At 37.0% G+C, this 18,093-nt stretch overlaps 1 protein-coding gene across 4 annotated transcripts in view; it reads right to left on the minus strand.

Annotated features, from left to right (window-relative positions):
* Positions 1–4,277: 4,277 nt before the first annotated feature.
* SOCS5 (suppressor of cytokine signaling 5) overlaps positions 4,278–18,093 on the minus strand; it is a 63,088-nt gene continuing 49,272 nt past the window's right edge. For all 4 annotated transcript variants that reach the window (XM_079941440.1, XM_079941442.1, XM_079941441.1 and 1 more), the window contains one exon: positions 4,278–8,525. In XM_079941440.1, coding sequence (XP_079797566.1) covers positions 6,903–8,513 — 1,611 coding nt within the window. In that variant the 5' untranslated portion in view covers positions 8,514–8,525 and the 3' untranslated portion in view covers positions 4,278–6,902. The remainder of the gene's footprint in view (positions 8,526–18,093) is intronic.

The raw sequence follows: 18,093 nt of genomic DNA on the forward strand, positions 1-18,093 counted from the left end.
ATTTAGATAAAAATTGCTAAAAGACAGTATTTTAAAAATATAATTTACAGATTTTATCATTCACAGTATTGTAACTACTACTGTATACCAAAATTTTTCTCTATTCCTATAATGTCATTAAAATTCCACACTGCCTGTATTACACCCAAGGATACCTAAAAAATATTTATAAAATTAGATGACAAAAGCTTTAAATTATTCCAGTTCAATTTTTAAAAGTATATTAAAATGTTTACAAAAATCACTATGAATTTAAAATAATTCATCTTAAAAATAGAAGCAAAAAAAGTAGGATTAAGTGCATAATTGTATTTTAAAACAGATGAGAAAGTATTATACCATTCAGTGTAATGATAAAGTTATATTAAGTTTAAAAAAATACCCTAAAATCTTGGGTTTCCAGTTATAGAGGGATGCTTAGTAAATACTTCGAGGAAGAAATATCAGGCAGTAATACTATACATTTCTAAATGTAAGACTGACTACTAAGTAAAAACTCAGTGCAGGCTTCACTCACTCAAATTAAGAATGAAAAAAAATACATCAATCACAATAGCATTTGGGGGGTTAAATTCAGTAACACCCTCTTAAATCTTATTTTGCCACCTGTTCTCAGCATTTTTGTCAGGTTGAAAAAAAGTTTTGATGTTCAGATTTGACATAGTTTTCCTAATTTCTCTCTGTAGGTATAGCTAAGAGTGATGAAGTTTTCCTTATTTAAATATTACTTTTTTGCATTAAAAATATGCCTTTCAAAAATATACTACACATATTTAGTTTTATTTAAAAATAGAGGATACATATTCATATTAAATGGGAGATACTAGCTTGGCTTTCTTATAATTTGCTTGAATTTGGAGAAATTATGACATAGTTAACTAACAATCTTCTAGGCAAGCAAACTGCTTGTTTTCCTTACCCCAAATTTTTGGTGCTATTTTTTTTTCCCTTGTGTGGTTTCTTTCTGATGTGCTCCTCAGCTTAATTCCAGTGCTATCAATCTGACCCAGGCAGATTTCACAGGGTGTCCTTTCTCCAGTCTCTCCTGGTCATAATCCATTTTACAGCTGCTGGCAGAATTTCTAATTCTACCTTGCTTACGAACCTAGATAAATTCAGACTCTTCAGTCTAGTACACTCAAATGCTACACTCGACAAATTCTTCTACCACACCCTGCCCTCATCAGTTGTTACTTACCACTGCACTTCCACACCTGACTGCTCCACCATCCACTAAGTCAATTTCTTAAACGTCCTTGTGATGAAACACATCTAAGGCACCGAATCACCGGTCCTCCACGTGGGTCACTTCTGTGTTTTTCCTTATCAAGCACACAACCAGTTTTTGCTCAGTTACTTTTTGCTTACTTTCATATATTCTCGTCATTACACATTTATATATTTGCCTCTGTCCCCATTAGTTTAAAAGTTCTATGAGATGAGGGTTCTCATCTTCTACTGAAATTTTATTTCAAGAAACCTTCAGTAACTGGGCCTTAGCAGTGTCCGTTACTCTATCCATTCAGTGACCTGTCTTAAATGTCTCAAGAAACCTAGGTCCACACTGAATCAGGTAAAAAGTAAATTTGGAGCACATCTGAGTATACTCTCTAAAAGTGATTCAAGGCCTATGACTCTCTTCCTCCCTTGGTATGTTGTCATCTATCTGTATCCATATTGCATAAACTTTCATCTTCTAATTGTTAGAAATGCATTAAAAATAGTGGAAGGGAATATAATAAATGTTAATAGCAGTTACCTCTGGAAGATTACAAAATGGGAGTTGAGAGGGTCAGGGTCGGGGTTGGTGATGGTAGAGAAAATGATAATATGGACTTTTCCGTGGTCCTGCTTCTTTATAATCTTCAGTATTTTCTAAGTATTCCATAATAAACTTGCATTTCTCATATAAAAATTTGTACTAAAAAAGATACACAAGCCAACTTGACATGGAAAACATGACAACCAATTTCACATGGATGAAGTTTTAAAACTGAGTGCAAGGCTTATGATTCCAGTATTTAAAAACTTTTTGAATGGCAAGTCCTCTATTGAAAGTAGATGGCTTTCAATGATACAGAATCTTGAATCGACAAACTAAGATAAATGCCGCCATAATTACTTCCCCCGAAGAAATACTTAACCTCCTGCAAAATCCCTAGCTGTTACCATCCTGTCCTATAGTTTTAAATATTATCCATATAGCAACTCCCCGTATTTTGCTTTTTTCCCTTAACTCTACATTCATACATCTGTCTACCCAATGTCTGTCTACATTAATAGGAATCTCAAATCTCAACATATCCAAGGCAAGATTTGATTTCAACCCTCCAATTTGCTCCTCCACTGTTGTTCTGAAATCTCAGCATCACCATCCTTTGCTCAAAATCGGACTCATCTTTGATTTCTTCTTTCTTCTTCACATCTAACCCATCACCAAATCCTGTCAGGTTTTTCCACCAAAAAACGCCTCCCTATGACTACCACTCCAGTCCAGGTTGTCACCATCTTGCACTTAGGAAACCGCAACAGTCACCTTAATTTTGCCCCACTATAGCTTGTTCTCCATCTATTAAAGGGATATAGAGCAGACCATGTCACTCCCTTGCTTACCATCAGACTCAGAATAAAATTTAGATTCCTTACTTTGGGCCCATAGTCCCAAGTGACCAGGCCCTTGCCAATCTCTACAAACTTATCACCCACCATTCCTCACCACACTCACTGGACTTGTCTTACTGGCATTCTCTCTTTCAGTATAAAAGCTCACTCCTGCTTTGAGATCTTTAGTTTTGTTTCTTTCACTAAAATACTCTTTTCTTTGATCTTGGTGATCATCTTCTCATCACTCAAGGTCAGTGTTCTCCGGTGACCCTGTAACTTTGTCTTGTAACCCAATATATACCCATCACCTAATATATACCCACCTAATATATACCCATCACCTAATATATACCCAGTATATACCCATCACCTAAAATGGTGACTGGCACATGGGTCTTCAATGAATATTTGTTGAATGAATGGCTGAAATGAGTCTATATTCAATCACGCTTCCTGGGCATGGAAACAGTTGTTCCAACTGATCCCTACTTTGAAAGGACAATCCCTCCATGCCCCACCCTCCAAAACAACAACCAACCACCTCCCACAGAAATCCCACCCCAAATCTCCTTAGAAATATACCACATTATAAAAGACTGTGTTCTCTATTGGCTGTTGCAAAAATATGAAACAAAACCTGAGCCTCATAGATATGTAGTTTTTATGCACCAAGCAGCATAGCCCCCTTTGGAAACGTTTCTCACCTTTAGTGTGCATGTTTACCTAATTTCATCTAGGTAAAACTGTTATGTGTTGCGGTACAGAATAAATGAAGGAACTGGTGTGATCTGTGGTGGTAACACACTCCCAGAGATAGATATAGGCTCTGCATCTTTCCTAGGAGAGTTCTGACTCACTCTAGACTCTTTGCCTCTACCAAAAAGGAACTTTAGAACTTTCTTTGCTACAAAAATAAGGGATCTAACATCAATCTCAATAAAACTTACCAAACTTGTATTTAGTGCCATGGAGCAAAGGAAGCTTAGGATGGAAAATGAATAGCAACCAGGTCAAAATGTCAAATAAAAATGTTCATAAACTTTGAATTTTGTCAAAATGAAGCTTAGAATTCAAGTATCAATTTTTATAGTTCAAGCCACTATAAATCTTATATAAACCTTCTCATGGACCATAGGAACACAGATCAGTTTGTGGAGTATGATTACTTGGGCTCAATTTTTGTCTAAAAAGTATAAATTTAATTATGATTCTTAGTAACTATATTTAAACCAAGCTGTTCCTTCAGAATTTTTTTTACTGTGTTTAGCCAGTAAAGAAAATACTAATGAATGCTTTCTCTTTTTAAGGTGACGGTATTACAAACAAGATTATAGTTGTAAGACTAAACTTCAGGTGCAGATAATCAAGTATGAATGGTACAAGGATAGTGTATATATATATATATATATATATATATATATAGAATAAGGCCTTTACATGATTTTTGAATCAGATGGCAATATTAATGTTGAAATTAATAACAGCATAAATATATATATGTATATATATGCATATGTATATAGGGAGTGTGAATGAATGAATAAGTGAACGTAAGAATGAGAGTGGATATGAATCAGAGCAATCTTTCCTCGGGTTAAATTATAATTACTTCACTATGAAACGTCTAAACTTCTAAAGAATTTCCTAGTTCTCATTAAAACGCACTTCAAAAAGACCATGAAAACACAAATTTAGTTGACAGGCTACAACGGGATTCAGAAAAAGACACAGTGAATATAGACTTAGGTGCAGTTTCATGCTGGTGATTTTTCTTTTTTAAAATGTAAGCCACTAATTGTTTAAGAAAAAATTTTAAACCAAAAGTTGCATATTAATATTACACACAAACCGAAACATAAGTGACTTTTAGCACAGTAACATACATGCTTACATAAACTCAAATATTTACACATTTAAAACAATTTCCATTTAACATATGAAATTTCTGAAATACATAAAAGCATTAATACTTTCTATAAAACTACAATTAAAACATCAATTTGCTACAAGCATACAAAACATCAAGTGCTTTCTTGGAGTTTCAAGTTACCTCTTTAAAATAAGATCTTGCTTGCATATATAGTCTTTCTCCAATAATCAGTATGAACTTTTTTTCCCCAAGAGGTTTATTTTCCAGGTACATTATAAGCTCAAGAAAACGGACCCAACAATTATGCACTGTAATTATGTCATAACAACTTAATTGCACATAATGCTTTAAAGTAGGTTTGGATGAAGTTCTCAAACACTTTGGTATATGTTCTTCAGGGACTTCTATTAGAAACAACAGGAATTGTAAGTCCCTTCAATCCCCATTTTGCTTTAAAATGGACAAGTCTTTGGTTAAAGTTCTACATTTTGGGCATTTGTTGTTAATTAAAATGGTCCCCAAACCAATAAATGGTGCTGATGTATTATTAGTTTACAAGACTTCGTTTAACTTGTTTCTGATGCAGTGGGAGGCTATAGATATTCATTTATTATAACATGTCATCGATAGTTTCAATCTTTCACTTATAAGCAGAGAAATCAATAGGTTTAGCCAGTATTTCTCTGTTCATTTTCTGTTACAATCTAAACTATACAGTAATTTGCAGTAACTATAGATACTGTTCCACAGTATATGTGATTATGATTGGAAAGATGTATAGAATTAAATTTAGAGTTAGCTTAGTTGGAATAAGTCAATATTAGACTGTTCAGTAATTCTGCATTAACTATAGTAGGTTGTCAGGTAATGCTTATTTAAAAACCCCAAACCATTCCATTTACAAGAGAAATTGTTGCAAATGTATAAAACAGCAGATATACAAGGAGAACACCAAACGTACTTTATTAGCACAAAAAAGCAGCCGTAACAAGGCACAGCAAGCAGAAACATACATTAGCAGTCAAAGGGTTAGTGTTGCATACAAATATAGCTTTTCTTTTTTGTGGCCTTGGTGATAGCCATTGGGATGTAAAAGAACTTTCTGTAGCAGCAGGTAAGGAAACTAAGGAGCACTCACCAGTGGTACAGAGCACGTTAACAAAAAGACAGAAGAATGGATTCGACTACTTTAGTGCAAAATGTCCAGGACGGAACTGTAAATTCAGTCCAATACTAAGAAGCAAACACTAGAACTTGGTATTACTTCCAAAATAGCTCACTCAAGTAGTATTGCATACTATTCTAAGTGACAAAAAGGTGCTAAGTAAAGTTATTTACAGATACAATGGTTGTACAGTACCTTTTAAATCAGCAATTTAGGTTTAAGATTTTTCCATTAAAAATTAAGTGCACTGAAATTCTATAACTTGTACTTAAGCAATTCAGCTATGAGAGTTTACAACAAAGAGATAAATACTGCCATCTAAATTATGAATTACAGTTTAACAATAATCTCAACAATCAGCAACCACTGTAGTATTATCTGACTTGTTTGGGTATCTTTTAGTCTCATTTTCTTCATGGTTCACAAACTCATCACGGGCATAGAAAAAGATCCAACTTTAATGAATCAGCGATTTGACTGCACATGTCACCTTAAAAAAATCACACGCAGGCCTACTTTGCAGCAGCTATTCCCAATGTGTTATGTTAAAGCACTCATTAAAAAATGAATACTTAAGGCCTTAAATAAAATTCTAAATAAAATTCTACTACCAACTTTTCATAAGTCTGAAATTTTAAGAACTACTACTTAGAAAACTGGTTTACTTAACAGTACCTTTTGCAGAAGAGAAAAGGAGACTGACTATAAACTATATCAACACTTAAGTGAACTGCACTGCACTATGCCCTTGTGGCCAGAAAATTGCATTTTTTTCTAAAAGGAAGGCAGTCTTTATTTTTTGGACTTCCAAAGCTTGATTTATAGTAACTACAAACATCACTACTTTTGGAAGGTTATAGAAAAATTCTTAGAAAAAATAATAATTTCAAACATTAGTCACACTGTTGAAATACTCATCCAATATTAATAATTTGTTCTTCAGGAAGAAATAGAATTCTTCATAGCAAATGCCCCAGAGTTGCTTCACTCAGTTAACTACAGCCATTAAAAACCAAACTGTGAGCTAAATCGGCAGAATGTTTTTGTAGCCTTACCGAACACCTGTAGCTGTATCCTCTGTTGTCTCAATAGGCACCACGTTTATCTGAGTAAGTAACAGCAGATTGCACCTGACAAATACTAACACTAAGCTTACATACTGTACTGAAAAAAACCTAACACTGATATGTGTGCTTGCTAGAGGTGTACTGCCCGATGCACATAAAAGCAGATCTAGTTAATGCCCTTTGGGGACAGGAGGGTTTACTTTGCCTTGACTGGTTCTCGTTCTAGCCAGCGAACTCTAACTTTTTGTTTATAATGATACTCTTTTAAAAAATCCTGTAACATTGACGGTAAAGGGAGCCCATCAATTCCATCATACGTAGTGCATCTGCAGATGACTGCACGGCAGATGTACTGCAGGCTAAAAGGGAAAGTCCTATTTAGTGATATCGTAAGCAATGGTTCAAAAAACATGCAAGAACTGGGGTCTTTGTAATGTTCCAAAAGTCCTGTTACAGTGGAGGAGTGAAACACACACGGGTCGTGAGCATCAAAACTAAAGTTGTGATTCCACTGTTCAATTCGGGCATGCAGGGATCTGTTGTAGCGACGGAAGCTCACAGAGAAGAGGTAGTCCTCCTGTGCAGAGTCCCTGAGCAAAAATGTACCTTCAGGTTTCCCTTCCAGAAGGGCTTCTGCTTCGTAACGGTCCATCACTCCCCAGTAACAGGGATTACCGGTGATCTGAAGCAAATCCGGCACGAGGCAGTGTATGTAATCAATCTGTGTATGGACTTTCCAAGCTCCCTGTCTGCTAACGTGGGCATGGCTGTCTCCAGATACCTGACGTTGCTTCTGCCTCCGTGACTGCAAACACAGCGTGGTTGTGTCCTCTTCAGAGTCACAATTAGCTTGTGGAATTGCAGAATTGTCCCCATTTATTTCAGTCATTCCAGGAGCTAACTTTGGTCCCAGTTTATATAACGGGTTAACCTGTGCAGTGGCTTCAAACGTATGTATTTGTGCGTTGGGAGGGGGGTCAACCCCTTCTTCAATACTAAGCCGCCTTCTCTCTCGAAGCCTATCTTCTTCATCTTCTGTAGAAACCAAGGATGGATCAAATGTATCAAAAAATGTAGAATGTGGGCTCACAGGGGCTGTATGCTGTTTAATCAAATGCCATTTTTGGGCCAAATCCGAGCCAGCAGGAAAAGGGCATTTCTCAAGCATTAACTCAGAAAGGTGTATTTTTCTTTTATTAGAAAAGAGGGGCTTTGACTGCTTGTTGTAAGTTCTCATGGGAAAACACAAGCCCACAGTATCCTGCAACCTCTGTCTCAGAGAGCGACTTCCTACGGCTCTGCTGGAAACGCTGTCCATGTCGTGCACAGAGCTTACACCATATCGCCTCTCTCTCCTTTGAAGTCCACTGCGAGTTCTACCAAACTTTTTATCGGTATCTAGTGAACTCTGTGTCTTTGTAGAACAGGAATGTTTCTTCTTCCCACCCCAAGGAGCATGTCGAGAGTAGGAATCTCTTCTTGCAAGTCTTGTTCCTGGGGTGACACATGAGTCATTATCCTTTTCAATGCTTATTTCAACAATCTGAGGAATTTCAGTGGCACAGTTTCGGTTTCTCCTTGAAGAATTCTTTGAAGGGCTTAACCCCAGTTGTAAGGCAACATTTTCTCTTAAGGGACTGCTTTGTTGCTGAGGAGCTGAGTCTCCTATACTGATGTTTTTGTCTTTGACAGACAAACATCTGTTGGAGTTCATATCCACATTTTCACTACGGCTTCCTCCCTCATGACTGAAGAGATTCTGACACCTGTATTTGAAGTTATTCCACATTTTCCCCACTTTATCCATTGATTATAAGACCTAAAGACAAAAACAGGAAAAGGAGAAAATAAGTTAATCAAAGTTGTGTGTGAAAACAGAAAAGGCAGTAAGTACCCACCCCCCTTCTTCTGATTGGAAATTTCAGGGGTTCTGGTCAGAAATTCAGCTTACATTGCCCTGCTAAGGTGATGAGGCTCTTACAGTGTCTGGCAGCTGTAAGGCCAGCAGGCCCTTCTGTGGCACTATCATTCAAGCTAGTCCTCGCTATCCACGTCCTTTCAGATAGAATACTCAGAACTTGGGGGAAAGGAAACAAACCCTTAAACTCTGGTTGTTTTTTTCCTATGCATCGACCTAATTTCATTATGACATTGATTTCTGTCTCCTTTCTTTGAATAATTTAGGTACTGCCTCAAATATTACAAAGGGAAAGTATGTTCTGTATTGTTGAAAGGTATCGGCATTCAACTTCTCAAAAGTGATAATCAGGGCCACATTTCTGTAATGCATTAGTTCAAAAACCTTTAAGTAGTAATCTTACCAATTTCACTTACCAACTAACTGCCGCTCTACTCATCTGGCAGTCTAAACCTTACAGGTCAATCACCTGTAAAAATTCCGTATCTGCCCTCCTCGCCCTATGACATAGCAAATTTTATCCATGATTTTGAAGAAGCAGTTTGAGTATAATGGAAAATAGGAGAAAATAAAATAAAATTTAGGTTTAAATGGAAGATGTCTTTAAGCTTCCCAATTCTTAACCCTGGAAGAGCTTGAAAGTAACAGTAATAGAAAAAAAGTTATGATACTTTAGTAAATAAAAAACAAAAAATATGCAATTTGGCATCTTTATTCTTACTCCTTTAAAAAAAATCTAGGGCTTCCCTGGTGGCGCATTGGTTGGGAGTCCACCTGCCGATGCAGGGGACACGGGTTTGTGCCCCGGTCCGGGAAGATCCCACATGCCGCGGAGCGGCTGGGCCCGTGAGCCATGGCCGCTGAGCCTGCGCGTCCGGAGCCTGTGCTCCGCAACGGGAGAGGCCACAGCAGTGAGAGGCCCGCGTACCACCAAAAAAAAAAAAATCTAAAGCAGTTTATGGCACTTTATAAGTGAGTTATTTTAAGACTACAGCATTTAGAGGCACACTGTCTCATTCAGTAACCTAAAAGTCAACATTAGATGAAATGGAAAAGCCTAAACTTAAAATTCAACTAGTTTTGTCACAACATGACAGCCAGAAGTTTTTAAAAAGTGTTCTTTTTCTATTACTATGTCACTAGGTACTATTCTGCACAGTTTAAAATCAGTATCGGAAAACTATCTGAGTTGTTTCTTATAGTGGTGAGAGTCATTACAGCTGATCCTTCCATAACTGACTAATCCTCTTTGTCAGAAATACCTGCATTTTTCAAGAAGCTGAGTAGGATCAAGAAAAATAAAGAATAAACTTTCTTAAGATGAGTTACATATCTTCCCTTTAGTTTCTTACAGAAAGGGCTCTTGGACTAACAGTGCTCTTGGACTAGTGACAATGCCAACATAGAGAATTTATGTCTATAAAATCATAAATTGTACTTTCAGATTCTTCTTTACTAAAAGCATACTGTTAAGTGGTATATATTCTAATAAAATCTGTTAGATGGAACTGTTAAATCTTATTAAACTCTGTCAGAACATTCTGTCTCTTCCTCCTTGCAAAAAAATTTTTTTGTAAGCCTTTTTTGAGGCTTACACCATTTGAACTTAACATGCCTGTTGTTATCACTTACTGTTTTTTGATATTAAGATTTCACTCATAGCCCTGTTATTTTTAGGACTAATTCCTGCTACATTCCTGTTGACTCCAAAATTTGTAGATCTACTCTTCTGATACCCTGGTCCCTTCTAGCCTGGCTTCCTTCTCATTTCTTTGAGTTGCTTTTTATTTTTACCTAATTCATACATTTGTAGTTTCAAAGGTCAAATACTACTACGAGGCTTATAACAAAAAAGAGCATTGCCTGCAACATCCTCTCCATTCCCGATTCCCACTCCCAGGGAATCAAGGAAAATTACTTTGAATTCTGTTAGCTGTTTCTTGCTGCTATTTTCCTCATTGTTTCTAGATAACATGTTCATATTGCTATTGGTTGATAATATTCTATTGGGTGATGGAAGTAACTTACCCCCCAAACTTTGAGGGCATTATTCTACTGTTGGCTAGTGGCTTCAACATGGCTGTTGAAAAGTCTAATATCACACCAATTCCCAGTCTTCTGTATGTGACCTGTTTTTATTTCGTGAAAAATTGTACCTCTTCTTTTTCTCCTTAGTGTGGGGCCTTTTCTACACTCGTTGTGCCAGGCCCTTTCAGTGTCTTTTTATTCCCCCACCTTCCCTCCCTCCCTCCTGACAAATCCTTTTCATTAGACACTTGACCACTTAGATTCATTCATCTTTTGATTATCATATATCTTCAGGATTGCATTTCTTTTCATTTTCTATTGGTAGATTTCTTTGGTATTACTTTCTAACAGTTCTCTTGCAGTTACAATTCTTCCTATCACAGTTTTAATTTCCAAGACCATTTTCTTGTTCTCTGAATGTTTTTTAAAATAATAGATTTATTTATTTATTTACTTTTGGCTGCGTTGGGTCTTTGTTTCTGCGTGCAGGCTTTCTCTAGTTGTGGCGAGCGGGGGTTACTCTTCATTGCGGTGCGCGGGCTTCTCATTGTGGTGGCTTCTCTTGTTGCGGAGCACGGGCTCTAGGCGTGTGGGCTTCAGTAGTTGTGGTGCGCAGGCTCAGCAGTTGTGGCTCACGGGCTCTAGAGCACAGGCTCAGTAGTTGTGGCGCATGGGCTTAGTTGCTCCGCAGCATGTGGGATCTTCTCAGACCAGGGCTCGAACTCGTGTCCCCTGCATTGGCAGGCAGATTCTTAACCACTGCGCCACCAGGGAAGTCCTGAATGTTCTTTTTAATAGCATCCTATTCTAGCTTCTTGGATATAATATCTCATTTCTCTACAGATACAAAGTGTAAAATGTTTTTTTAACATTTTAAATATTTTTATCTCTTCTTAGTACCTTATTTTTTTCTCCTTAAATCTTTAGGTCTCTGTTTTTTACTTCAGAGGCTTTCCGCAAGTGTCTGATGATGCATCACCACTGACATGCTGATCAGAAGCTCTGTCCACTTGGGGAGGTGGGGGTGAGTGGGCGGTGCTTGTCAACTAGCTTTATTACAAGGTGATGAGACAATGAGTTGGTTTTTTATTAGGGAATCCTCAGAAGTTAGCATCTCTAAACCTTGTCTCCTGGCTGCTCATCCCAGAGAGAAATGCTCCAATCTCCTGTCTGGGGCATAGACACCTGACTGCCACGCTCTGAGAACAGGGAAAAGGGAATGGTGAGGTCTTAACCTCAACATTCAGACTTCCGCTTAGTCCCTGTTTTTCAAAAGTTGTCCTTATTTTCACAAGATATCCCTTCAGTTACAAATAACTTCTTAGATTAAATTTCTCCCAGCTCTAACCTCGTGTTTTATCCAAGGTAAAGGAACAATCGTTTCCAGGCTGCTCAGGGTGAAGGAGGACACATGGGAGACTGATACACAGACTTCCCACCGTTCCTGTTTTCAGCTCCATACTCCACCCTTACCTTCTGAGGTAACTAGTTCCTTGAATTTCTGAGCCAGCAGCATAAACTGGGTTGCTTCTTTTTTTTTTTTTTTTTTTGCGGTACGCGGGCCTCTCACTGCCGTGGCCCCTCCGTTGCGGAGCACAGGCTCCGGACGCACAGGCTCAGCGGCCATGGCTCACGGGCCCAGCCGCTCCGCGGCATGTAGGATCTTCCCAGACCGGGACACGAACCCGTGTCCCCTGCATCGGCAGGCGGACTCTCAACCACTGCGCCACCAGGGAAGCCCTGGGTTGCTTCTTTTTAACATCAGGTTTTTAGATCAGCTTTCTCAGTTCTGCTAATTTCTACAAACCTGCTTCTATCAAAAACTTGTTGACCAATCAGGCCTACTTCTGTCTCCTCTCATTTGCTTTCTACTTGTGATTTATGCCTTCTATTTTTTTTATTCCTTTCATTTCAGTGGGGTTCTAGGAGGGCGTAAAGATAAAATGCCAAAGTTCAATCTGACATATTTAACTGGAAAGTCCCCCTTTCGCTGTTAAAGAGAGTGAATGGTCCTGCACAGAAAATCCCCCACCCAGATTAATGATTTCTTCCAAACAGAGAAAGAGCAAATTTTTCTGGGATGAGGGAATCCATACAATAATAATGCTGGCTGTAAAATATAATCACCTGGATGTAACTGGAAAAATATACAGCTTTTTAAACTGTACACAGGCCCCCTCCCAAGAAATTCTGATTCAACTGGCCTGGAGTTGGGCCTGGACACTGCTATTTTTTATAAGCTCTCTGAGTGATTCTAGAGCAGTGTAAAAAAGCCACTGGCCTAGGGTAGCCTGGTCAGAGGCTCCAATGGTAGCTGTGAAAGAGACAAGTAAAAGGACACTGCTCTGTAGGGTTGGTGGCATGTGAATAGTACTAAATAAACTACCTACCACAATCTTATCACTGTTTCCTTTTTTTATTTTTGCCATGTATCCAAGAGGCCTGCAGAATCTTAGGAGGAACTGTCTAGAACAGTGCCTCTTAAATTATATGTAGTGAAGAGCCAGTTTCTTTTTAACTTCACAGACTGATTCTTTTGTAAGATATAATAATAAATTGCTTAAAAAATGAAGTGTAGGGGCTTCCCTGGTGGCGCAGTGGTTGAGAGTCCGCCTGCTGATGCAGGGGACACGGGTTCGTGCCCCGGTCCGGGAAGATCCCACATGCCGCGGAGCGGCTGGGCCCGCGTGCCATGGCCGCTGAGCCTGTGCGTCTGGAGCCTGTGCTCCACAACGGGAGAGGCCACAACAGTGAGAGGCCCGCGTACCGCAAAAAAAAAAAAAAAAAAAAAAGAAATGTAAAAAAGATATATGAAATACAAGTGCCAAGTTTCTTATTAGATTGAACAGATATAAAGTAACGGTTAAACTGCTATAAAATATTTTAAATTCTTGCTTTAATTTCTATACTTAACCTGTCATAAACTGGTAACAAACTGTAGGCCGGCACCAGTTCATGGTCCCTACTTTAAATAGCTCTGGTCTAAAGCTGTGCTGTCTGATATATGTGGTTACTGAGTCCTTGAAATGTGGCTAGTGCCACATATTGAAATAACAATAGTTTGCATACAACTGGTAAAATATAGAATTAAAATTAATTTCATCTGCTTTTAACTTTTTAAATGTGGCCACTAGAAAATTTTAAATTACATATATGGTTCAAATTATATTTCTATTGGACAGTACTGATCTAGAGAAGGGGTCAGCAGGCTATAGACCGAGAAGCAAATCTGGCCTGTGGCCTACTTCTGTATAGACTCAGCGAAGAATGGTTTTTACATTTTTAAAAGGGATTAAAAAAACAAAAACAAAGAACCCACAAAGAACATTCGACAGAGACCACATGTAGCCTACAAAGCCTAAAGTATTTTCTATCTGGCTCTTTACAGAAAAAGTTTGTTGACCTTGGTCTAGTGTATGTAAGATTATAAACCACACCACTGCAGAAACTAAAAGAGCAATATTCAAAAAGTACAGAAATCTCTCTTCTCCGTGTTTATAAGATAAATTCTGTAGCTATCTAAAGATATTTCTTTGACAAGCAAATTATACCTAAAAAAACGTCCATTTTAGAAAGCGACCAAACTTAAAACCACTTTTTCCATATACAGTTCTTTGTAAGCTGTATAAACAAGTGGGACATGCAGAAAACATTTGTACTTGCCAGGTGACAGTAGGCAGTTTCTAACACTAAGCCTTTGGTTCAGTTTCACAGACAGAGCATGAAATTTAGTGGTTTCTCTATTCCTAACGTGGAGACTGCTGCTAGATTGCATCGTGACAAAATACCCTAATTTAAAGAAAGACTATTATGCTTCCACACCCCTTTGGGGACAGAAAGTAGATTTTTCCTAAGATGGGGAATGCTATGTGGGCAGCTGTAATACTGGGAAGAAAATCACTGATAGTGATTCACAGAAGAGTCCATGTAAGAATCAGGAAGGCATTTCAACTATCTTATTAATATTTACAATGTCAGTCTGAGGTTCTTTTATTTGTTTTCTTGTTAAATTTTTGGGAATGTGTTTGGCTGAAACCCTTTGAGAACTAAATTAAAACTCTATTACTTTATGGTTTTATATAAAGTTACACAGGGTTATAAAAAAGTGTTAAATTTCAATTGTATTGATTCTAGATTGAAAGTTCATCATCTTTCACATTTCTATACCTGCAGAGTTATGCTTAAAACTATCCAAAGCAAATTTCTAAAAAGTCATTCCTTCCTTGAAGGACAATCATAACTTGAAATTGGTTTTATAATAATGTAGTAAGTAAAACAGCTTTTGCTGAAAAATGATACTTAACAGGATAAGCTATAAATCAGAATTATGAAATATCAGAGGTCAAATTCTATTACTACAAAAATTTACATATATTAAAAAAGTAAAGACCATACATAGTCAATGGCCCTCTTAATACCAAGTAGTATCTATTACAAAATTTCCACAAAACAAAATAACTGAAATAGTTCCCAGTTCATTTCAATGGGACTTGATCCACACTTTATTAGAAATAAATTAAATTCAACAAGTTTTAAGACTACATGGCATGCCACAGTGAGTAAAGAGGAAGAATGTGACCCAACTAAAATCCCTCCTCTACTGTTTAGTCTACCTAGACTACTTAAGTCATGGTAATACCTTTCCAATAGAAAGCTCTTCAGTTACAGTACAAAAACTGGGACACATGGCTGGTTAAAGTATTTCTGTGCTAAAGTCAGGTACAAGAGGCAGTTCAGGAGATTCCATTTTTGATTGATATTTTGGTGACATTTCAATAATTTTTAGAAAAAATAATACAATGTTAAATATTAAAGACTGACCTAGAAATCCAGGGATGCATGGCTATCATAGCTATACTCCCTTAAAAGAATCTGAGAACCACTGGAGTTTTTTTAGAAAATTATTTTAAAATTATTTACATACTTTACTGTGACATGATCTATATTATCCAACTGGATGCCTGTTTATCTTTTATACTGTTATTTAATATTATATTCAACCATATAAAATTGCTGTTTTGTGGGTAATAAATGGCCACATAATTCAACCTCAGAGTTACAGTATTGCACTATAGATAATATATCAATACAGTAGACCATGTACATGTGCACTCAAAAACCGTGGAGTCCACCGACCTAGTACACTTGGAGACTTCTTCCCATCAGCTAAGTTATACTTTTATTTCGCTTCCAGACCTGTTCATGCCATTTATACTTATTATTGTAATTAGTTAATTAACTTAACAGAATGCGGGGGAGTAGGGAAGACTGAGTTGAATGACTTTGAAATACTCAGTAGAAGTGAGATACTTATGTTGCTGAATTAGGTACAGGCAAGAAAATAGTTTTAAAAATTGGAAAAAATATTGCAAAAATACATAAGGATTCTAAACTCAGAATGTATCAGAAGAGTCTTAAATTCTTGTTCTACTTAAAAAACCCAAACTGGAAATCTGAGAGGATATATTATGGGTGTGGTTTCTGAAAGATAAACAATATGGAACTGGCAGCTAAGGGACCTACTCCCAAAGAAAAGGCCTTTGTCCCTGGATAACAAGACTGACAAATGAACATGCAGTCATGTTCTTAGAGTAAAGATTTTAAGGCACGCATCCCTTTTTATGATTTCTTGCTTTATTAGACTCTGTAGACTACTGTCTCTGACTGAATCGAAGGAGAGGTCTTCCTTAATAATCATTTAATTAATTTTATAGTCGTGCCAGGTGGGAGTAGTACAAAGTCCTAATGATAACAGGGAGTCATGATCTAGATTAAGGGATGGTGAGCAACGAAGACTTCTCTCTGAGGAGGTGGTATTTTAAAATTTTGTCCTAAAGGATGAGTAAGAATGAATTAGGGACAGTGTTCCACAGGTAGAGGCAGCAGCATTTGCAAAGGTCCTGAAGCAGGAATAAGCATGGCATGAACAATGGCTGAAGCTAACATAGACTAGCAAGTGAAGGGAAGAGTGCCAAGATGAAGTGGAAGAGGTAGGCAGGCCTATAATCCACGGTAAGAGCATAAGAAAGGATGTTGATACTGCACAAAGACTACTACAGAGGTCCAGGTAAGAACTCCACGAGGGTGGTGATAGTGAAGATAGAGATAGATTTGAAATGTTTAGAAGATAAACCTGCAGGATTAAAGATTGCCTTGAAATGGGGAATGAGGAGGAGGTGTCAAAAACGAGTTTCCGGCTTGGGCAAATGGGTGGAAAGAGATGTTACTTCAGAGACAGAAAACACAATCGATAGAGCAGTTTTGGCAAGTGAAGGGTTGAAGAGAGTTAATAAATTCAATTTAGGAAACACTGCAGTTGAGACTGTCATTGAGACATCCCAGTGAAACCTCATCAGTCTGAGTGTATATTCAAACAATCTATTACTATACAGCAGGGGTGATAAACTACCGTTACTTGCATCTATACATATGAATCTCAAAGATATAATGCTTAGAGAAAGATACGAAATTAAGGTATATATACTATGAATCAATTTATCTTTTAAACAGGCAAAGTCCAAAATATGTTGTTGAGATATGTATACATATCTAGTAAGAATATAAAAAGCAGGTAAATGGTTACCTTTGTGGGGAGGGATATAGAATTAGTGAGAGGCACTCAGAAGGCTTCTAAAACACTGTTAATTTCCTATTTGTTTGGCTGGGTAAAGGCTATATGATTTTTACTTATTAAATATTCTTTAGACGTCACTTAAAATTTTACACATTCTTTCCTGTACACGATACATTGCACAATAAAATTTTAAAAATTATACAGCCACATTTTGACCATAATGGGAATTAATAACCAAATATTAAACAAAAAATACCCACTAGGAAAATAAAAGGCTCTCAGGTAAAAGAAGAATTCAAAACTGAAAATTAGACTATTTAGAAAATAGCACATTAATATCTGGGGGATTTTTTTTCTGTATGGCAATTTGGTGGTTTATCAAAATGTTCCATTAAAGGATGAAACTGATATTACAATTTGACAAACCTAGCACGTGCACACTCAAAAGAAAACTACTGGCTTGCTCCATTTTAATTGCAATGTGTGAAACATTACTCTGACCAAAAGAATCCAGAGCAAAGGGTATATTCACAGGCCTATTGTGAATGTTTTGGTGTCTATATTCTATGCCTATCATCTACTATGAAAGTCATAACTCTTTCTGTAGGCTTGTATACCACTCAAAAATGTTCTGATATTATTATAACTAATGGATCTATATGACTAAATTTCACTTCTTTTCTAGAATACTACTTTCAACTATATGGTCAATTAAGAATACGTTTGCTCCAATAAAGATGTTAAAAAATAAAATAAATAAAAACAATAAAATTATCAAAAAAATATGAAACCACATGCCTAATTTCAAGGGATGAAAGAAGTTTAAGAAGTTGTTATATTTCTTTCTTTATATTAAGGGAAATACAG

Source organism: Stenella coeruleoalba (genome assembly GCF_951394435.1).
Source record: "Stenella coeruleoalba genome assembly, chromosome: 13".
In the NCBI taxonomy this organism is placed as follows: Eukaryota; Metazoa; Chordata; class Mammalia; order Artiodactyla; family Delphinidae; genus Stenella; species Stenella coeruleoalba.